Here is a 23,799-nt window from a genome sequence, read left to right as displayed (position 1 = left end):
GCTTGTAATTGCCATTAACTACACAGACACTGCCTTATATTCAGCTGCGCAAACTGTGGGAAAACACATCAGGGAAAGCTAAATACATGGAATTAGGCTCTGTGTGTATGTGTGTGTGGTCACTTGTTTAAAAAGAAATAAACAGTCCTTTCCGCTGTGATCGAGCATTTGCAAATAACTGTGAGGGTGTGACTGACATGACATGAAGTTTAAGAGCCTTTCAAGAGTAGGGCAGCAGTTGAAAGTGGGGCATGTGCATGACCATGTGTATTTTTGAGAGAATGCAAGTGTTTAGATATTCCGTCCGCGGCTGCGTCTGACCACAAGCAGACTGGAACGAAGTGTGTGTGAGTAGGTGTGTGCGTCAGCCACAAATTTAGTCTTATATTTGCCCAGAAGATCCTAAAAAATATCAAGGGATACATATCAACATTTGAAGCTTCCAAAGGATTTTTCACAAACACAACAACAGCCGTCACCACCTCAGCAAGATTTGTTTCTTGGAGCAAATGATCCATTGAAAAAAGCTTCACCAGTTCATGTAGACCAGTGTTTGTCAACCAGTGTGCCGTCGGAGATGGTCAGGTGTGCCGTGGGAAATTGCCCTCATTAACTGATCTAAAAACATTTACCATCTCCAGGATATCAGCTCTGTGTTCATCAAAACACTGAGTTGTTAGGAATATGAAAGATCGTAAAAGACTTTTATTTGTGTTTATTTGATTCTATTAAAGACACTTTGATAAGAATGACGGTACCGGTATTTAGCCGTAGCATCAGCTGTTTCCGCCCCTTTAACTGTCTCATTCTTGGAGGCTTGATCACACGTCATCAGTATGACCAATCAGAAGTGGTTAAAGTCCTCACTTCCTTGTTTCAATTCTGCTCATAAAGTTGCTTAGTTTCAACAAAAAGACCAGCTAAAGCTCACATATAGCGGTGTAGCTTTCCGCGGGATCCGGTATCAGATCGTGGAACGTGAACAAAACAATGAAGCTCAGAGACGCTAGTCTGTCTGGCGTTCGGCGGCTGTTTGCGCTACATCTCCCATGAGTATGGAGAGAAATTAGACTCAGTCGGATTTGTGCGTGCGTAATTCTTGATTTGTGCGTAAATTAGGATTTGTGTATGCATATTCTTGCTTTGTGCGTGCGTAAATTAGGATTTGTGTATGCATATTCTTGCTTTGCGCGTGCGTAAATTAGGATTTGTGCATAAATATGGATTTGTGCGTGATTTCTTACTCACATAATACATTTTGTGTATAAGTTAAAAAAATATAAAATGAAAAAAATACAAAATGCAATTTCCGTATGCACAAATTAAGATTACAACAGCTTGAAACTACTTACACACACACATTTTTAAAAAACACGCACGAATCCTTTGTTACGCACACACGAAGCCAAAGTTACGCACGGATCTACCGTGAGACTGTTTTCACGTCTCACAAATTCGTCCGTAAGTGCTGCGTTTAAATACCAGTGGAATGATCGGTCATTAGACTTTTCCTATCAGCCTTCCCTTCTAAACGTATTTCCTTCAGTGGGTGTAGCAGGGCTTAAAAAAACTTTAAAGGAAAATAAAAATTATTATCTGAGAATGTGATGTTCACTTTTAAACGCTAATATATATATTAAAAGTATATTATTCTCCGAGACACCGAATTGATACAAAATGCGTAACAGGAACGAGCAGTAGGGGGCACTGTTTTTTTTCTTCCGGAAAAATCAAAGGCAGTCAGACTGAGAGTCACGGGAAGAATGGCGGCCCATCTCGGTGGTCAACGCCCCGAAGTAAGTAGCCTCTATGTTCAACACTAACATCTACTGTCTTCATGTTTTGATTGAGTCATTGTCTGGATACGTTTAGAAGGGAAGGCTGATAAGAAAATTCTAATGACCGAGCATTCCAAGGTAATTTAAACGCAGCACTTACGGACGAATTTGTGAGACGTGAAAACAGTCTCACGGTAGATCCGTGCGTAACTTTGGCTTCGTGTGTGCGTAACAAGGGATTTGTGCGTGTTTTTTAAAGATGTGTGTGTGTGTAAGTAGTTTCAAGCTGTTTTAATCTTAATTTGTGCATACGTAAATTGCATTTTGTATTTTTTTCATTTGAAATTTTTTAACTTATACACAAAACGTATTATGTGAGTAAGAAATCACGCACAAATCCAAATTTATGCACAAATCCTAATTTACGCACTCACAAAGCAAGAATATGCATACACAAATCCTAATTTACGCACAAATCAAGAATTACGCACGCACAAATCCGACTGAGTCTAATTTCTCTCCATACATGAGGCATTGGGTTAAAGTGACAGCGTCTCAGCTCACAATGAGTCTTCCTTTGACGTCTTGAAACAACAACGAACACAAATCAGACAGTTTTTAAATCTTCTAACTTAACTTTTATTACATCTATCAGAGAAAACCGCTGCAACTTCGAGCTTTTCTTGCCACAATTATCACAAAAATGCATGTGAGATTGCGGAGGGGCTGTAGATCAATACAGACTATGAGTTAATTCCTTTTTTCCCCTTTTTTTTTTGCTGGTGTGCCGCTGGATTTGTATCAAGTTTAAAGTGTGCCGTGGCCCAAAAAAGGTTGAAAAACACTGTTGTAGACAGATCTTTTAGCAGAAGATTGTTTAGAACAACCACATTAAGCGTGAGTGTAAGTATTTTCAAGATTAAACATCAAACTTACCTCTGAAAAACAAGATGTATTTAGAAAAAAAGTGTCAGTTTTAATAAGGAAAATAGAAATCTAGGGAGCAACATTTCTAAGGATCAGTGCAAAGTTTAGCATCAGAAATTAGTCATAAGAACTACACCTCTAAGACTAAACACTACAAAGTATTAGAAAGATTTGGTCTTATCTCCAAAACAAAGCAATTAAAAGGTAACACAAAAAAATGAGAATATTAAAGCAGGGTTAACATTAAAAAAAGTAAATCTTACAAAGAAAACATCAATGGTAGTTAGAGGTTTAAAAAATAAAAAGCAGTGGGCTCACTTGACTTGTAATGAATACCCAACAAAAGAAAATTATTTTTGACAGATTTCTGCCGCGTTGTGGAACTGCCCCTAGCGAGTCAAAACTAAAACTTTAAATGCAATCTAAAGGTAACCTAAATTATTTTCGTGGGGTTAAAAACAGTTTGCTTTGAGCTTAAGAAAATATTTTAAAAGAAAAGATGGAACATTTAAATGTATTTTGTAAGTTTTTATACCATTTCACTGGTTAAATGTTAAGGTGTGTATGGATAAAACTGTGCAGTAGTTCAAAATAAAGTTGAGAAATTTTAATGTAGATCGGATTTGTTAAAACTCCTTTATAAAGTGTTCGTATTTGTGTTTGTCTTTAAAATTGAGTGATACGTCATACATGAGCATTTCCATAGGTCCTTTCAAGGCAGAGTGACATTACTCCATCACATGATAAACTTTTAAAAACATTTTTTGTTTGCATAATTACAAAACAAACATGTTTTCTGCCCTTCTAGAAAAACTAATCATTATTTTAAGGTACCTTCTTTTGTTAAAACAATGATTTGCGTAAAGCACAAACAACAACAAAAAAACAGTTATAATTCCAGCTACAAAGAGAAGGCCCCATCTAATGTAAAGAGTACGGATGGGTCAGCGTCTGAGTAAATATGTATGTATGTGTTACACACACCCAAAGAAAGACTCGCTTTGAAGTGTCTTTGAGCAGTAATAAGCAGTTAGGCCTCGACAGTCAGGCTGACTCCTGTTTCATAATAGACCCGTGTCTCCTTTTAACTTGCCGGCATTGTTTACAACACGTCACAGTCAGACAGAAGACACCGAGCAGAGCGGGGAGGCCGCACCAGGTGGAGAATGAACAGGTGAACCAACAAGTCAACACAACACAAGCAAGACGACAAACGAACAAGGAAGCTAAGATGTTGAATTGAAGCGATGGAGGGACCTAGAAAACACAATGAGCATTGTTGATAATTACACTTTTAATAACAAATATCTATTGATGGAACTACTTTTCTAGCAGTGAGAAGGTTTAGCCTTTGAACAACAGTCAGAAGGAAATAGCTCCCAAGGTTGTTTACAGTTTAAAATGAGACTATGATCAAAACTCAAAGGCCATCCTTGGTTGCACAAAACTAGACCTTTTTGGTATGCTAAATCTCCAATGAGGCATTATTCAGTTGTTCCAGACAGGCTTTGTGATTAGATAATAAAGAAGTAAAGATGTGGGTGGCAGTTAGAAATCACAGGAACAGCCTGAATAATAGCCATCGGAGACGAGACCTTTCAAAATTTGAAATATGGAGAGGAGCTAAACGCTTCGACACAAAAACCCAAACGGCAGAGTGTGGAGAGTGACAGCTGGTTTCAATTTCAAGTGCCTGGTAATAATGTAATGTCTTCACAATGCTCAGCTGATTGAGAGCATCTTACAATAGTGATCTCCGAGGACATTTCTTCAATAGACAAGGTGTAATAGGATGCATGCTTTCAAGAACGGACTTTTAGCCTGAAGCCCGGAGGAGCCTTGCACTTCAAGAGAAGAAAACTATTCACATCAGTCAAAGTTGGGGGAAAATAAGGACATTACAGAAATATGTGGACGATGTAAGGAACATTAAGATGGACAGAAGAATTGAATTTAAAACGACCTTTTGATTGGGAAAAGACGGAAAATGAGCGATACTGAAAGACATACCAAAAAATGAATGCCGCTGGCCAAAAGAGCACTGGCAGATACATTTACAGGGTCTAATGTGAGCTGAGTGAGAATAATCTCTATTTACATCAAGATGAAAGAATATTTAAGATTAGGAACTCGTCTTTAAGGAAAGAAAGATGCATGAATTCCAGACTCTAAAGCTTTACAACGAAATGAGAAAATACTAAAACTGTGTCAAGGGGAAAATATTAGCATAACATAAAGAAACCGGTGTTAAACCCTGGTTTTAGCATGTAAGGCACACCCAGAGCTTGGGGAAAGACTTGGTAAATGTTGGTAACCACTTTGTTTTCCAGCATTGATGCCCTTGCCCCCAAAGCTTCTCAGATTGAATCAAATTAGCATGTAGGGTTGGCTCAGGGGACCGCCAAAAACAGGGCTGCTTTTAGCGATTATCAACGGATCTTAGCTTTAAAAAGAGGGTTTCCACTTGCTTCTGGCTACAGAACGAGCAAACCTAAACTTTAAGGAAAAGATGTATTGTATAAAAAACATTAACAGTCTTCAGGAAGAAAATGTAAAATAAAGGTTTTATACAGTGGTTCCTCATTAATTTTAGGAGTAAACATTCTAAAAATAAACAGCAAAAGGTGGAATTGGGGGTTATAAATGTTTTAAGGCTGTTAAACCCCTCACTACACACTTTGTACACTTTTCTCACACAGAATTAACATTTTCACGTTTCTCTCATGTTTAAACTCTCTAAATCTTCATTCAAACCTTCATCAAAAAATAAGTCCAGTATTATAGAATAAGAAAAAAGACCTACATGTGATCGAAGATAAATGAAAATTCAAGAAGCCGGAAAAAAAAATCTGGAAAAAAAAGCTAAAAAATTCTGAGAAAAGTTAACCGCGACACAGCGAGGGACCACCATAGTATAATTTCCTTTAATTCCAATGTTTTTTATTTTTGTTTTAAATAAAGATCAAGATATTTAGCATTTAAAACAGGAAAGCCAAAGTAATACCCACATTATACCCCATTAACTACACACCACATGACAATATTAACAACAATTATTTGCAATAACTGGTTAAAATAAAAAAATCTTTTACAAATTTTCATGTAGTTAATTTTAGCTTTAAAAATATCTTCTTCACCATAGCAAAACTATTCTTTTTATACTGCTAAAAATAATGTAGACTTAGCGCTTCAATTTCTCCAACATGACATCCATGGCAGAGGCATGCAAACCTCTGACTCCTACCATGCAAGTGTTTACCTCTACAAAGAACTGCAACAACACATGTTTGACAACCCCTCATTACAGTCCACAGTCTGCCCCAGAGAGACTTGAGACTATTTGTCCCGCAGACATGAAAGGTTTTCAACACTGCTCAATACTTTGAACGCTCCCGTTGGTGACACGCCATAAAGCAGAACAGCCAGGTTTACGTGTTGACAGCAAAGTGAAATAGATACACAAAAGATTTTAAACAATTACTTTATGGAGGGCCAGTTAATAGAGTTGTGCCAACAGTAAGAAATAAATATATAAAAAACAACTAAGACTATATTCGTGAAAGAACTGCGGACAACTTTAAGGGCTCCAGACACTGTTGAGGTGAGTGGAGTCCTACTCGCTTGAGTCCATCTTGTTGGCTGGTTGGTTATCATTTGCTGTAATTCTGGAGTTTTGTCAAGAACTAAAGGTTAATCACGAAGGTGTAGAGGGGTGCTTCACTTGCCATTACTCTGTCATGTTTTACATTTCCTCAAAGGCAAATAGTACTGACAGCTCAAAGAGATGGCTGGTATGTTAGCTTTAGAGCAATAGTTGGGTGTGGGCTTTAAAGAAGGAGGCGGCCAAGCAGCAAAAAACAGAAACAAAAAAAAAGATCTGTTTGCTTCTTTCTTCTCTCCTGCCTTAAGACATTATTTTGTTTAAGCCAAAGTATATATAGTAATGAATTGTTGATCAAGATATGTATTGTAGGATTGTCTAAGAAAATCTATGGCAAGCAATCTGTACATGTAAAATCCATAGAATTATCATTATTTAAAAGCAGATTATGCTTGATTAAAACTATTTCTACTTTGTTTTATTTAGGGGTATTTTGTGGGAGTAAGTCAAATGTCCTAGAATCTGAGAAGTTGCATTAGAAATTGTCTACCTGAAGTTTCTAAATTTTCTGCTAGCTTGATCTAATTAAAAAGCAAAATAAAAAAAAATTGAAAAAAACTTTAATAAATTGACTCTTTTATTCTTAAATACATTTCTATCCAAATTGGCTAAAAAAGAAAAATTGGCTGGCTTCTATCAACCCATTCAGTTACAGACACTAGAAACTCACAAAGTGTTGTGTTACTGTAAAATGACAATTTTGTTTCAATGGCGACGTATAACCAGTGCCAAAATACAATAAAAGTTATATATTTTTGGAGCATAAGGCGTACTAAAAGTCCCTTATTTTTCCCAGGAATAAACAGTGCATCTTATGATTCTGAATGCTTTACGGTCTAAAGATACAATCCATTCAAAACAATCTATTGTTAACCCAACGCTTAGCTAAATTCCTTAATTTGCTTCTCTCCCTTTTCCCTGAGGGTAACAAATAGGTGGATTTTCCAATTCACTTATTTATCAGACCAAAGCATCTGTCTCTCCAGTGAGACTACAAGATCTCCATTTGTGCCTTTTTTAAAAGAACTGGCACCCCGCAGATGACAAAGACCAACGGTTTTAGAAATTAACTATTAAACAGGCCTGTCTGGTTAAATATTCATTTAAATCCAGCATGAAAAGAGACATTAATTGAGTCCTTTTATGTGCCATCTTTGCAGGGCATTCACAGAAAGAACGTCTATCCTTTCTCTCAGGCCGTATATGAACAGCTTGGTGGAGACCAGCAAATAAAAAGATGAGAAGCGTTCATGTCAAAGATCAACCTGCTCTTTTGTTTTAACTAAGGCGGTGGAAAACAAGATCTTAAGACCAACATCTGCAGGACAAAAAAAGGGATTTCCTTTCCTTTTAAAACCATCCATTTAATGAACACCTAAGTGTTTGACCTTTCACTTCAAAATAAAAGCAAGTTAATATTTTCAAAGACAAAAACAAAGACCAATAAGATACTGTATTTTCCCACAATAAGGTGCACTTAAAAGCCTTAATTTAAAAAAAAAAAAAAAAAAAGCAATTTATAATCAAAGGCACATAATCTATGGGTTAATTCTGGTTGCCCCTAACGATATTGAAGCGATTTGTAGAGGTAAACTGTGCTCTGTCAAAAAGGCCGTCTGATTTTTTTTTTTTTTTTTTAAGTGTTGCAAACAAGGTTGGGTGTTGAGTGTTACAATTATTGTTAATACGCTAACATGGCTAACTTGTAGCAGGTTCCAAATAAGTACTAGAATTACTGTTAATAAGGTCTGACTGAATGCCTGATCTCAGACTCTAACATAAATTTGACATAAATCATTAATTGATAGTGTGGCTTGTAATCTGGAGCGCCCTACAGTGTGGAAAACAAGGTAATAATACAGAAAGAACATTGCTATATTATATGTTCTCAGCATAGAATCAAATTTAATCCAACATCTACTGAAAACAATTCCGTATAAATAATTATAGTTTGAAACATAACATTTATGTTTTCCTTTAAATCTCAGATCCTGCCTTAATTGTATATTTTGCAAAATAATTTTGCAAAGTTCAATTCTAAAAATCCACCTGAGCACAACAACTGGACTTTGTTAATAAAAAACAGTCCTCAAAATTCCCATTTTGCTGTTAAATGGAAACAGACAAGTCTGGTGTTTTTCTTGAAAGAGTGTGATGGTTGATGGAGTTTCAGTAGTTAGGATATCTTGTTACAACAAAAGATCCTCTCACGAAAATCTAACAGAAGAAGATGAAAAAAAGCAGCAGCAATCATTGCTGTTGAGGCTCAGTAAAACAAACCCATTCTAAGAAAATAAAAACCATCTACTGTTCCTCATATATCCCTCTACTTAAATCTTATGTATAGCCATAACAACAAAAGCATTTATATGTTGTTTAGGTAATGTATTTCCAAAAGAGTTGCCATTTTAAGAATAAAGATAAAAAGTAGAAAGAATAAATGCACAATTATGGTGTACTGTCCTGTAAACACCGTTTTCACCTCCATTAATCGACAAATTCCAACAGAAAGCCTGAAGGAGGGTAATGTATGCCTGAGCAGGACAAAGAGAAGGGTGTAGCTTGAACTGAGGAGGGGAAGGTCTGAGGGCCTGTCAGGGCTCCTATTTTCGTGCCAGCTTCACCACAGAAAACACACATGCATGCACGCTACTCCCCCTTAAAAAAAAAAAAACAGTCCTTTGTCAACAAGCCAGTTTGATCTTTCATTAAAACACATGCAAACAGACAATGTTGGCTTACGGTACAGATGCTGTCAAAACAGCTGAGTGGCTCTTGTGTGACAACAAAAGGCTTAATCAGGTCCCATTGCCACAGTTTGAGGGACATCAGACCTCCCTGGGGTCTTTCAGGCTCCAGCCTCAAACTTTCATCTGACCCAATTATTCAATTAGCTAAAGCCCTGGTCAGACCAGAGAGTGATGATAACTGGAACACCAGCAAAGGCAGCCCCGGCTCCCCAAAGGCCGGAGCAACAACCATTCCAGAAATACCAGTGACCAGAGAAAAAAAACTCTCTTTGCTGAGGTCTTTAAACGCATTTATAATAAACAAGTACAGACATCACTACGAAAACGTCTTTGCCAACACAAAACAGTTTCAAAAGGAGGCTCAAATTACCACTGGATCTGAATATAAATCAGATGTGACATGTCTTTTGATTGGCATATATTCAAAAACGATTGCTGCGTGACTTCCTTTTGTCAGTTCCGTGAACACAATAAAGTTTTATGGAGAAACCACCTTGTCGTTTGTCCTCTGGGTATTTCCTAAGAAGAATGAGAGAAACCTTGGCTTCGGACTGTTCCAGCAGCTTCAAGACATTATCCTTCTTTCCACAAGCTAATTTAAAAGTAGCATGGTTGCATTTTTGTACAACGTTCTGCCTCCTTTGATGTCAAATATTAAAGGATTAGGTTGGAGATCTAGAACCTGTAGGAAACAACCTTGGGTCTTCCTGTGCTTTGATTTGTTTGACAAGCCGTACACTTGATTATTTGGATAAAAAGACCTGGAGCTTTGATCAGACTCTAACCACATCTATGATGAGGCACCCCTATTTTAAAGGATCACACGGAACAAACAAAAATTAAAAGGCCCTGTCACTAGATCTTAAGGTGGAATGTTTTCCTTCAACTGAACTCTCTTTCTAAAACAATTTAAGATACTTCAAGTTTATCACCTTTTTTATATGTACAAGGACTCATATTGTAACGCAAATGTTGTTGGGTTGATGAGATGCAACTTTCCACCACACAAGTTCCATCTTGGTGTAAATGTATATAGTTATCATTAAAAGACAGGACACCAATGCAGAAAGAATCCACTTGGTACAAAACATGGTTGTGATCTTTCCACCCAAGCAAATCCATCTTTAGGGGCCCCGAGTAAGGTTTAGATCAGGGGTGGGCAAACTGCGGCCCGCGGGCTGGATCCGGCCCACCTCCATGTTTGGTCCGGCCCACGGAACAATATCAGAGACCCTTCTGCAGTATGTGCTCCAACCTGAAACCCTCTAAAAGTCTCTGTCAAATAAAACAGAAGACAGTCTTCCCTTTCTACGTCGCAGTTCATCTTTCCGGTTTAGCTCATTCTTGTAGAGCGATTATGCTGCCTTTTTTAAACAGTGCATCCTGTTCTGTGTCCTGATTGGCTGGAGACCCTGTCAATCAATCTCCTCAGTCCGTTCCGTGTATCCTGTACAAAAACACGGAGCTCTTCAGATCAGAAATCTGTGATCGATCAGATCTTTGTTTTCATTCTAAGATCCTGGACATAATTTCTATGAAGGTTTGAGAATTTAAACAAGAGAAAAAAAGGAGAAAATGTTCATGTTTGTGTGAGAAAAGTGTAGAAAGTGTGCAGTGAGGAGTTTTACTGCCATAAACATCTGTAATCAGTCTCAGTGGATTTCACCGATCACGGTTATTTTTAGAACGTAACTCCTGCAATAAATGAGGGAACTGTTCTGGTGAAAAGGTAACGCAGGTATATGCGTAGCTGCAGCAGAAGACATAAAAATGTGCTTTTTCAGTATTACTGGATGAGAAACGGACGCGCAGGTCACAGCGCAGCTGCGCAAACTGTGAGACGCGTGATGAGCTCAAAGTCTCTGCGGAATTCTGACGGGAGAGGATCCATTATTTATTGCTTTTTTTTTATGTATCAGTATATTTTTCCTGAATTTTTGTCTTTGAAAATCATAGTGTTATTTGGTCATTGCTTTATTTCATAAATAGTGTTATTTATTTTATTAAAAGGATCATGAATTAATGAAACTTTATTCATCCAGCACTTTACAACTCGTTGAAGGTACCAAAGGGCTTCACAATAAAAAAATGATCTAAAATGGGAACAAATTTTTAAACTAAAAACTCTAGAATATTCTGTTTTAGAATATAATTTTCAATCCAAATGTTTTCATTTACATTCCATGTTATATCATTCTCACTCCACGCATCTGCTCCTGGTCCGGCCATTCTATCGAATTTTAGAACCCGATGTGGCCCGCGAGTTCAAATAATTGCAACTAAAAACTTAAAATTAAAAGTTCTACCAAATGGATTTAAAGTTTTCCCTGTTAACAAAGCAAAGTGACCACAGCAACAATGCAAGCAAAGATTTCACTGCTCATATAGTGATGGAATTCTGGCTCTTCTTAGAGAGAACTGGCTCTTCTGGCTCTGCTCACTGAAAAGAGCCGACTCCTTCAGCTCCCAATCAGCTCTACAGATTGTTTTGTTGCTTAAATTAATTCATGATTGATAATAATGAAAAAAATATGCACAAAATAAATCCATAATGTTAAAAAAACTTAAGTTTTCTTATTATGTGTGTAAAATATGCTGTTTTTTGTTCACTGCTGATAAAATATAAAAATAAATTATAAAATACAAAAAACTACAACCCTACTTACAACTATATAATTCTTTACATCTTTTCATTTTAAACAAATTTAAAGTGAAACAAGACAAAACACTGCATCCACAAACCAAAATATAAATGAAAATGTGCAAAACGGGCGGCAGTGGCTCAGGCGGTTGAGCAGGACGTCCAATGATCGAAGGGTCGGTGGTTCGATCCCTGCTCCCCCCAGCCAACTGTCGTTGTGTCCTTGGGCAAGACACTTCACCCTCCTTCCCTCTAGTGCGGCTCCACTGGTGTGTAAACGCGTATGAATGTCCCGGTGATGGTCAGAGGGGCCGTAGGTGCAAACTGGCAGCCACGCCTCTGTCAATCTGCCCCAGGGCAGCTGTGGCTACAACCGTAGCTTACCATCACCAAGTATGAATGAGGAGTGAATGAATAATGGACACACTGTAAGCGCTTTGAGCGACTGGAAAAGTGCAGATAAATCCAATCCATCATTATTATTATTAAAACAAGAATGTTGGACACACTTGTATATCAGTGTTTGACTAGACTTTAAGAAATGATCAAGCTTCACATGATGGCATCCTCCAGGCCAACTCTTTCCCAGACACAATTTAAATTCTTTTTGCAGTACATGCTTAGCTAATTAATTTGTCTACTCACGATTTGTAACTATAAAATTCAATGAAGTAAAAAAATAAGATAATATTTTCTATTTATATGCTTTTCAGGCTGGACTAAGAAAATATAAGGCGAAGAATTTGCCGTCCATCTAGACTCAGCCAGCGCCGGCTGTCTAGTGGTCACTCAAAGGTCTGAATTTCTTGTGAATGTTTGAGCTTTGCTCTTTGGCATTTACAGAGCACAGCATATTTCAAATATCTGCATATTTACACACCTGCTCTGGCTGTGATGAAGAGAAACCCCGTTTCGGGCTATTGCATAGACAAAAAAATGAATAATTCGCGTGATTCAAGCCAGAGAAGACAAATACGAGTGGATAAACACGTGCGTATTAGCGTGGACATATGAAACCACGTTGTCTACTTTGTGGGACACTATTGCGCAAAACAGAAACTGGAGCATAACCTGTTTTCTGGCTCCGGTGGAGAGGAGGTCTGCCTCAAGGACACTAAACTTTAGCGTAATCAAGGTCTATGCCAAATTACAGGCCAAAAACATCACTAAGCACAGTTCAAGCCAAGGCTAAGGGAGAGGTCGCCCATTATCAAAGAATCCTTAAGTCACAGAGCAAATTCCTTTGTAGAATGTCAACACCAGGATGCAGATGGACGCTGTACTTAAACTAAAGAGCTTCTTTGTTTATACTGGGAACAAAGCTTTCAGCGGGCAAATAATGACAGTATTACAGTCAGCTTAATGCATTTTTCAGATACCCGCTAAAAACGAATGATGAGTGGATAAACAAGAGGATGAGTTGAGTGTTTCTAAGGGTTCTGGAAAATAATTCACTATTACAGATATCTGCCAAAACAAGAACATATCAACAAGCAGCGTATAGAGCTGAATTACAGGTGGATAGACACAATAATGTTGCATGTTTTCATTTTTAGTGCCGTCTTAGGACATCTTTTGATGGAACTTTTCAGCCATTTCTTGGCTTGATTGTGGAGTCAAAAATGTAGAAAACACATTTTCTAACAAGTCAAGATAGAAATAAACCCTATTAGACTAATCAAAAAAAAAATTAAACTAAAAAGTGAAAACATTCTCTGTTTGTGTTTTATGTACCATGAAAGCCACAGAAAGTTCTGAACGTTTGCACCACTCTTTTGCATTCATGCAAGCAAAAAAATAATAATATGTATACACACACGACCAACCTGGTTAATTGTATTGGCTGCACAAGATGCAAGGCCTGTTCCCAGAGAAGAAACTACAAAGTTGATGGGGTCGAAGGGCACTGGAGCCATTGAGAAACCAGCAGCTGCAGTAATAACCACCAGAGCTGAAATCAAGAACAAAAAAATGGAAAGCTTGGGTATTTCATCAGAAATATTTTTAAGACCTTTAACCAGATCGCTGTCTCTGGCAAACATTCTAAAAGTTTCAGAAACTTCTTTTAAAAACTATCCAGAGGAGCGATTTTGTATCTAACCCTCCTCACTGATTTAGCCATTTCGTTTTAAATAAAGTTTAATATGATTCACGTGCGTCAGTTTTTTTTTTTTAATTAATGTTTGTCAACAATAACCAAGCAACATCAATTTAGAACATCATCATTTCATATACTGTATTTCATGGTGCAACAAAGTCAAATCAAAGCATCAGCACAAAAGTAAATATTTCTCTAAATACTCAGGCACTTTGTTACAGTTTTTAGCCAAATGTCTACTTTTTTTCATCCCGTTAAAACTGCATGTATTTTTTCTTTAAAAAAGTAAGCTTCTATTAGGACTGCACAATATACCGCAAATTTATCGTTATCCCGAAATCAAGCTGTGCAATATGCATACCGCAAAAGACGGCAAAAATCGCAATAAATGATTACCTTAAATGTGCTAAAACAAACTCATGGCAGCTTGAAATATTGAACAAATGAAATAAATCCCTTTATGCATTTAACCAATCAGAAGGACCCGTTTACGTTGTTGATCAATCAGATGAGCCCTTTTATGTTTGATGTTTGCCTCCTACGTCGACGAGGGTCATTTGGAGTAGAATTTTTAAACTGTTGCAGTGAAATGGAAATGATGTTTTTGTTTTTTTTGTTATTTGTTTATATACCGCAATTTATATCGTTATCGCAATATTAATTACCAATATCGCATATCGCGAGTTTTCCTCATATCGTGCAGCCCTAGCTTCTATTCATTTATTCTAATGATACTCAGCATTCAGAGGTGAAAGCCTTTTTTCATAGAGTGGGTTAACAACACGTATAGCTTGAAAGCCTTGCCCAAGGAGACCCCGACAAGCCTTGGGTATCACTGCCCAAGGCTGTACTGCATGGATACAGTCCTAATTCACAAGTTTAGGCTTGATTTTCTGTTTGAATAAAAAACTATTTTTCATGATTATGAAAAAATTATGTTTGTTTATAAAAAGTGCTTTTTATATAACACATGACATAAACTCAACAAAAGTGAGACTCTAAATTAAAAAAATGTAAATCCTTGCAGTAGAAATAAACTGAAATGTGTTTTTGTCTGAAAAAAAAACTCGTAAATTACTTTAAATGAAAATAGATTCATAAATATAATGAGTTAATATTAATTTTTCAAATAAAAAAAAGACTTGATTTTAATATTGAACACAGCCCCGAACATCAACGCACTCAGCAAAGAATAACCACCAACAATTATTCTAAATTTAACAGTTTTCCTCAAACCTGTTACAGTCTGGCTGATTATGCAGATGGATGCACCTCTTCAATACTGTTATAGCTTCCGGGCAGATTGCAGAAATATTTTCTCCATATGAAATAGCTGAGATTTTCAAAACCCAACTGCTTCACACAATAAAAGCCACATAGCATCCTACCTGTCAGTTTGATTTTGGAAAGTCTGGAGTAGATATCCGGTAACTCCGACAGATCAAGCTTCAGCTGCTTCCACTGTCTGTCCAGCCGCGCCTGCCTCACTTCCTCCGTTTCAACATAGATGTGCGGCGGCTCCGCTGAAGACGCTTCGGCTTGAGACACCGTTCTTTCCGGCAAAGTCTTCTTCTCCATAGCAGGTTGTGGAGTGGAGAGTTTGGGCTGCAACTTTGCGGCAACAAAATCCGGTTGGGAAACAGAATCTGGCATCAGAGGATTAATGGCCGATATTCTTTCCACTTCAGTTTCAAGACTGTCATCTTTCTCATCCACAGTGTTCATGATGTGTGACTGTTTGGGGATGGCACGCTGGTGGAGCTCGCTGCCTTTTTTTGTAACATACTGCAAGAACCAACGAGAGTGAATCAAAATTTTTGGCAAATTAAAAATGAGAACCAGAAGATGGTCGACATAAATTCTATCCGGAGGAGAAATTAGTGCTGTTTCAAGTCAAAGTATTGAAAATGAAAATAGTTACCAGTCGCTTAAGGAAATTAAGATGTTGATACGTCAGCCAGGTTGAAGGGTCTCTTCTATGCAGCTGGATGAGGCAGCTAAAAGTCTGGTTACTTTGAGGAGCATTTTGAAGCAGTTTTTGTTTCACATGCACTCCAACAAAACCTGCAAGACAAATCGTGTAAATTTAAATTGATTATCAGAGAGGCATGACAACTGTTTTCCTGTAACATGATAGTTGAATAGACTACAAGTGACAAAGACTGCATTGGTTTACACTTGTTATCCAGTAATTTGTTTATCGTTAAAGACCTACTCCGGTCATCTTTTGATCATAAAAAGCGCCCCCAGTGGTCTATTAATTATGATTAACCCATTTTTAATCGAAATCTAAAAACCTGTGTTGTTTCCTGAGAGATAGTTTCTGCAGAGCAGCAGGCGTTCTTTAGAGATTTGCGTCTGATTTGTGAGCGGGATTGTTGACGCTGAGTTAGCCCCGATCTTTCCTGCTGCCATTTAAATAACGAAATATTAAAAAATGTCATTTAATCTTAATCTTATTCTTTCATGTTCTCTATCATCAAAAAAAGAAAATAAAAACGTGATTTTCATCAGAGTGGGTATTTATTTTTTGAGGATATATGGCTTCATATCAGGCCTCCTTGGCAATCATACCAATATTTCTGATTGATATCAGAAAACCATTATTATACATTTGATCCAAAAAAAATGACAAACCTATGTGAAAAGGTATACAACATTCTGTTTTTATTTTGTGCAGAACGGATGAGTTTAAACTGCAAGATGTTAAAATAGAAAAATAAGTAGCTGATAATTCTGTCACCTTTCTTCTTCCAAAGCATTTATGTCTTTATTTTCCTTACAGGTATCCAACATCTCACTATTTGGCATAATTTAAGAGCTGGGAAACACACTGACCTATTTAAATTTCAGAAGGAGCAAGAAAATCTGAAATAGGCTAGCAGATTTACAGTTGATTACGAATTGTGACCCAATTTAATGAAGCAATAAATTTCTGACATCCTTCTCTGGTGTTGGTGCAACTGGGGGCAACATTGACTGCACATTACATGATAATATTTGTTGCTCCAGTAAGAATAATGACAGTATAAAAACTTTTTCAATGATAATTTTGAATGTTTTTAGCATAATAATTCACTATCACACACATAAAATAAACTAGTACAAACACATGGCTTATATTTCTGAGACGGAGTAAAACAGCGTTCAATCATCTAATACATGATAAAACAGTTCCATAATTGCTTATTTTTATCCCCGACATTTAAGGTCATAACATGGCTCACTGTTACGGATCGCTTTCACCGGGACGGGAGGCTACATGCTTAGCTAATTTCCAGCTTAGCTTCCGGACTTGCAATAGGTACACGCTAACGAAAAAAGACTTTACACAATGTAACACATTAGACAAAGCAACATTTCCTCTTGACCAACCTGACAGCCTTCTACATGGTGTTTTATACATGTTCCCGAAACAAAAAGCCGGTTGTAGTTACGACCTCTTTACATGCAGCATGCCGCCATTTTGACCTCACTGGATGACAAGAAGAACTTCCGGGGCACGAAACGTCAGATGGTCTGTCAAAATAAAATAAAATAAAATAAAATAAAATAAAATAAAATAAAATAAAATAAAATAAAATAAAATAAAATAAAATAAAATAAAATAAAATAAAATAAAATAAAAAAGAAAATTTTGCTGAAAGGGAAATTTGCAGAACCAGAAGTGTTCTGAATGATGCCCTCTCTCTCCGCATCAACTTGTAGGCATTTAATCTTGGGACATTTTTAAACATCTATTTTAGTAAAATTTTTAAACTAGATATAAAATAAACACTGTGATTTTACAATTAGTTTATTTGTGATTTGGTTTAAAAACGTATAATCTACTTTCCAAGAAGTAGCAAACATTTCTACTGAAAACTATCTGGGGTTAAAAAGTATCAGAAACTTGCATCGTATTAAAACAACAATTCGTCAACTTCCTGTGTGAACAACATATTCACTGTAAGAATTTAGAACAGAACATTGGAGGTTTTTTTAACAATTTTAAAATTAACCCACATTTAGGACATTTTAAACACATAAAAAACGTGGTTTAAACAGTCATTTTCACCTGTGTGATCCAATTTTCAAACACCACCAGATTGTCCTTTTGCATTGCGGATCTTCTTAGATGTGTCTTTACAAGTGCGGTCCCCTGTTGCATCATTGAGAGTTTGAAAGGTGGTCACTAAAGCACACAAAACCACCATTAATACACCTTTCAAATTATTCTTTACGTTTGTTTGTTTTTATTACTCTGCTTAATTAACCCTACCTCTCCTCAAGAAAAATGGCTGCTGGTTTATAAATTTACATATTGGGACTTTACATGTTTAGCTATTGAACAGTCGTCAACTAGAGATCTAAACAGCGTTGTGCAACAGGTCTCTAAGAATTAATGTCTAATGCATATTGCATATCTCGCTGTAAACAACAAAGTAGCCTTAATATAAATATCTAAAAGATGTGTCCGAACCCAGTGGGTTAACTGAAGTGTAATATTCAGTGTTTCTGTAATTTTATTTTGCAGTAGAACTGCTCTGTCAAACTGGCATTTGGATGTACATCTACTATGCCCCAAGATATGCCTACCTTATATGTATAGTCTACCCCATATGTCACAGATTGAATGGAAACATTGCTGTCATGAAAATTATTGAAAATGTTTATTAAATGTATCTCCATTTTTCTCAAATTCAATTATTAATAATAATAACAATGTTGTACTTGAGTATGTGTCAGTATACCTACCCTATTTAGTTTTAATGAGCTCGTGAAGCTGTTAACCTACTTTAAAGGAATTATTTGTTGTTTCTTTTTAAGGTTGTCTTTTAAATATAATTTAATTTTACATATCTGTAATCACGAACAAGCATGTTTGAAATTATGATTATACTTCAAGCAACTCCCTATTCTAAAGTGGTATCTAGATTAGCATTTGATCTGTGTTACTGTTGATTTATCATTGCCTAAAATGAACGAGGCAGCTGGAATGATCAATCACAAGTTTCATTGAAGCAATCTCCCAAAACGGCAGTCCCAAATTTTTTTTATGCCACCTTGGAGTCCCCGTTGCAGGGCTGAAGGAGGTGTGGTTAAGGAAGTCCTGGCATCTCTACTTAAACTACTGCCTCTACTTTGCAGGAAAAAGATGGATCGATCATTGAAAAGATGGAGAGGGTGATGATTGCTAACCTCATGCAAAAAACCTTTCCAGACCAACAATAAAATCGTCTTTCATTGCAGGGATACCCACTCTGATCTATCATACTCCACTTTATCCCACACCGACTGGGTCAACCTCAAATTTGGTTTTGTATTGAGAGCTAAAACAGAATTTTATTTCATAATATTTATTTCTGCATACAACTTTAGATTTCCACGTTTGGCTTTATTTCTTCAGAGTTTGAAGGAATGCATTCCTGAGTGGTTAAAGCTGCCAAGTGAATGGCTTAGAAAGGCACAAAGTCAAACCATAATCTTTTGTATAGTAATTGTCGGTTACCACAACTGATGACTGACATTCATCCCACGATGTGGGGCTAACATTAACAACAAGGTCATTTGTTAGCATGTTGCTTAAACTTCCTGAGATTACAGTAGAATTTATTTGTTTTTTCACCGCCAGGCAGTGTGAATAGAATTGACTCTGTTAGGAAATTCCAAGAAACCATGCCATTTGAAGACCCACTCTGATGAAAATTGTGTTTTATGTGTTTTTTGGCTTATTCTTGTATCATTTTTCTCTACATGGAGGACATAAATGAAGAAAATTAAGATGAAAAATTGCATTTCTGAATATTTCTTAATTCAAATCATTGTAAATCAAGAGCAGACAACAAATACAGTTTTCATCACAATTTTTAGTTTTTTGACTTCATCACAATTTCCGTGATGTAGAAAATATGTGGGAGGGTTCCTTGCTTTGCATATGGGAGGCAAAGAGGGGACAGGGTTGCTCTGAGCCAACGTTCCCACCCACAACTCAGAAGCAAATTTCTATTGAACTCCTGCCACTCTTGCAGAAACTATATCCTAGAAAACAACAGATTTTTTAATTTGACCAAAAAATGCATAATCATAATTAAAAGACCACTTTGAAATAGATCAAAAGATGATCAGAGTGGGTCTTTAACCCGGCTGTCTTACCTTCACTTTGGTCTCTTGTACTAATACACCCACCCAGACTATATAACTGCGGTGCGTCTACAGTTTTACCATTTTCGGTGTGAGCTTCTGCTAAATTGAAACACTTTTTGGAAATTTGATGACTTCTCTCCTCAAATTAGAAAGCCCCACTTTGTTTGGATGCTGCACTCCAGTGAGTTAAGACAAAACCAAACATGCTTTAATTCACTTAGACCATGGGGCAAACAAGCAGACAGGACATGGAGGACAGATGGGAAAAACATAGTGGCGGCGCTGAGAAGCAACAGGAGTTTGTGGGGCGTGTTTAGGCCAAAAGTGTCTTTGAAAGAATCTTAACGGTTACTCTACCCCTTGTGGTGGTCCCGGCATGAGGGCTTTTTATCACTCCGCTTTCACTGCATCTTAAAAAAAGACGAAAAAGCCGTAAACATCCTCTCCAGAGAGCAACAAAAGAACAAAAGAATTGAAAGGTTCTGTTGTCTGGGTGATGACATAGTTTATCAGAATAAAAGCTGGTTATTGTCAGGAAAGGGATGCTATCTATTTTTTTTCTTTTATGAAGGGAACTGTCACTCTTTTTCAACACAATAGTGGCACAGTTAATGTTAAGGCAAGACAAGAAATGTCTGCATAGTTGAAGCATTGGCAAAATAGAACAAAACAGCCAAAATAAGAGAGATTACAAATCCTGGAACCCACTCAGAGAGATCAGATAAAGATTCTTTTATTGTTATTTTACAGTAACATACAAAGAAATGGTCCCTAAGTCTAAGACTAGGGATAGATTTTAAATAGCGAAACACTTAAAAGACATTTTTTGTACCAGTGAATGCAATACACATAAACAAGCAATTTCTGAAAAGAATGAAGAAATAGTAACTGAAAATGCTTTATCTTCAGAGTTGTTTGGTCTTTTTTCTCCCAGATTACAGTGTGTAAGGAGTGAGACTAAAGAGACTAAGTTATTTAAGGGCAGTCATGATTGATTGAAGAAGCACAACTCATAAAAAAGTAAGATAAGGTCTCTAGGGCATGTAACAGAACTTGTTTTATTCCTCCCATGACTGGAAAAGCAGGTGTTTTAACTGTGGAAAGCTTGCTTTAAAAGAGTAAATATTTACTGAAAAATGTCTTGTTAACAAAGAGTCCGGTTGGGAAGAGGTATGAGCGCTGAATGAAACAGTCAGAGAACTGTATTAACAAGCAATCCACAAACCTTTTTTTCATGTGAAACAATATTTTTGGACAGATATGGAAGCAACTAAAAAATATTGGGTAAAGCTTACAACATATTGTAATGACAGTGCCCACTATACTGTAGACACTCAAAGGGTTAGGAGCATTGTGGGACTCCTCATCAGTCTGATGATAAAGCCTTGGTCACATGCACCTGTACAGTTAAGGCTGTGGGTTTTTGGGTTGTCCTGGTGGAGAGGAGCAGTCTTAAAGGGAGCATAGGTGTGTCTTGCAATTCCCTTTTAGCACATGTTGTTCACACTGGACTGTTGCTAACCCATACTAGCACATGTACTTACACAGTTGGAAGAGGCTTGGTGTGACATGTCGAAGCGGTGTAAATCTCATGAATCTTTCTCCAGGCTTTTTCTTTCGCAGCTCTGTTCCAATATTCAAAACACTTGGTGTTATTTAATTTGGACCAGGAACAAACCGCAATTCTTTACAGTTGGCACTTTTGTGAATTAAAAAGAAGGCTTCCCATTTGTTACAACCAAATCCGAGTCCTTGATTGGTCAAAGTTTAACTGGTTTAATTTTCAACAAGCCTGAAAACAGACTTAAAAACATTTATTGACATGTGAACACGAGAGTTTTGAACGTGGAAGCTCGAAAAGTGCATATATGCACATTTACATAGACTTTTTATTGAAAGTGCTTGAAGGCTTGTTACCGAGGTTAGTTTAAACATATAGTTTATGAAGTGAACCAAAAAGATGCCTCACAAACAAGTTACTGCACTCACTCGGCCTTCACAATGAAGCCAATATGTTTTTTTTTCTACTTAAAACTGTGCCACACAGAGAATCTCACTGACTGCCTAGAATAAAACACTCTCCTCCCAAAAAGCCGCAGTAAATGGTCCAGTCAGACAGCAGAAGTCTCTCAGAGCTGTCATCGCCTCACTTCGTCTGCTGTGATTTACAAGAACTGTCCCAGAGGCTTTTGTGCCATCACTAATCCCATGAGGATGACCCGCTGCACGGCAGTGAAGGCAGATCTTTCTAAAGAAACCAAAGGAGGCAGACAGTGCTGCATAGCTCCAAGCAGAAACAGATGCAGACACTCTGGTGTTTATAATTGATTTTCAAGGGCAACTTTTTGTTGTCATAGTTTGTCTAACGAGCTCCTGGCTGGCGCCCTTCATGTCAGACTTAACAGCCGCTCTAACACCCCCCCCAATGGAATGGCACCAAATTGACGTCACCCATGCATGTTTTTTTTTTTTTTTCTGGCTTGGAAATGGATTTGCCAGTCTCAAATGCTCAACAATGCAAATTATTTCAGTATTCTGAGCTGATCTGTTGTCTCTCCCAGTGGCTCACTGGAAACCAATAAGGACAGGTATTCCCAAGCCTCATGACCATCAATGTTTATGTCTGAGATCATTCATGTCTTTGTGGGCCTCCATAGCTGAGCTTCTAATTGGCCATGGCTCATCAATCACAGAGGAACCTCTTTGACCAAAAATCTCATCCAAACAGCCAAGAGGAATGAGATCCTTGGAATGGATCCCGTGTATTCCAGAGGCCTAAAAGCAGGGTTTGGGAGGGTAAAGTGGTTTTTGGGAAAACCACAGTTCCTCTAAATTGATGTCGAGCGATGTATGGGTCTGTCGTTTGTCTTTCTGACATGCAGACTGCTTCATTTTAACATTTATTAATGACAAAAGGGTGCTTTTATGATTAAATAATTACTTCTTTTATTCTTGTTTAAGACTTAGGGGCAGATTTTAAACCATCACTGAAATGGTGTCTGTCAGCTGAATTAACCCTAAATAAGGCATTTTCGTTGTTTCTTCTTTATTGCTTCCTCTGTAACTCTTTTTCATGCCTATAAACTGAAATCTTGGTGTTATAAGCCTCTTTTGTTCTGGATGTGGAAGCCTTCTTAGTGGAGGGTAGCTTCATAGGTGTCTCTGAAGTCCAGAAACATGCAGTCAAGTCAGTGGGGTCAGAGCAGCCCCTCGGCCACCCTGTGGTTGTTATCTGGTTTGGCTGCACTGCCAAAGTCCAGGATTTTGGCCATAGTGTGACACCCACAAATTTGTCAAAAGGAAGAAGAAGAAGTCTACCATGCATGTGGTTTCTGGGGTTACAGTAAAGTCTCCACATGTCTTCATATCCAGGGACAATGTGTTTTTTCAATCAGTGTGGCTGTGCTTGTTTTTTTATCCCCCCACCATAAAAAATACGTTTTCAGCACACCAATTTACCTTTAATGACTGTCTAAAGAGTTTGTTGATCAATGAGAAGTTTTTAATGAAGATCAAATCTTGTGGAGATGTGGAGAAACCTATACTATGGAGCCTTCATTTGCCCTTTTCCTCACCAGTAAAGAGTATATTTGAAATAAACCCTTTAAAATCAAATCAAATCAAAATTCATTGTGTCCCTGTTGTTGTAACTCTACACAGCAGCAGCACCTAGTCCAGATGTGAAAAGATTTCTCTCAGGTGCTCTTGCATGTGTGTCATAAATCCATAAACCCATCTTCCTAACTCAGTTTCCCATCAGAAAAGTACACAAGGGAGGCTGAGCTATTGCAAGACCGCATGTTCCTGAAAGAGTCCAT

General features: G+C 37.3%; 1 protein-coding gene across 1 annotated transcript in view; it reads right to left on the bottom strand.

Annotated features, from left to right (window-relative positions):
* cox10 (cytochrome c oxidase assembly factor heme A:farnesyltransferase COX10) overlaps positions 1 to 17,369 on the bottom strand; it is a 31,667-nt gene extending 14,298 nt beyond the window's left edge. Inside the window, exons 1-4 of the mRNA XM_004080592.5 lie at positions 17,231 to 17,369; positions 15,777 to 15,919; positions 15,244 to 15,640; positions 13,584 to 13,708 (exon numbers count right to left, since the gene is read on the bottom strand). Coding sequence (XP_004080640.1) covers positions 13,584 to 13,708; positions 15,244 to 15,640; positions 15,777 to 15,919; positions 17,231 to 17,261 — 696 coding nt within the window. The 5' untranslated portion in view covers positions 17,262 to 17,369. The remainder of the gene's footprint in view (positions 1 to 13,583; positions 13,709 to 15,243; positions 15,641 to 15,776; positions 15,920 to 17,230) is intronic.
* Between the last annotated feature and the right edge of the window lie 6,430 nt (positions 17,370 to 23,799).

Source organism: Oryzias latipes, chromosome 19 (genome assembly GCF_053564925.1).
Source record: "Oryzias latipes strain Hd-rR chromosome 19, Olatipes_Hd-rR_3.1".
Lineage (NCBI taxonomy): Eukaryota > Metazoa > Chordata > Actinopteri > Beloniformes > Adrianichthyidae > Oryzias > Oryzias latipes.
This window is presented reverse-complemented; position numbering and strand designations above follow the sequence as displayed.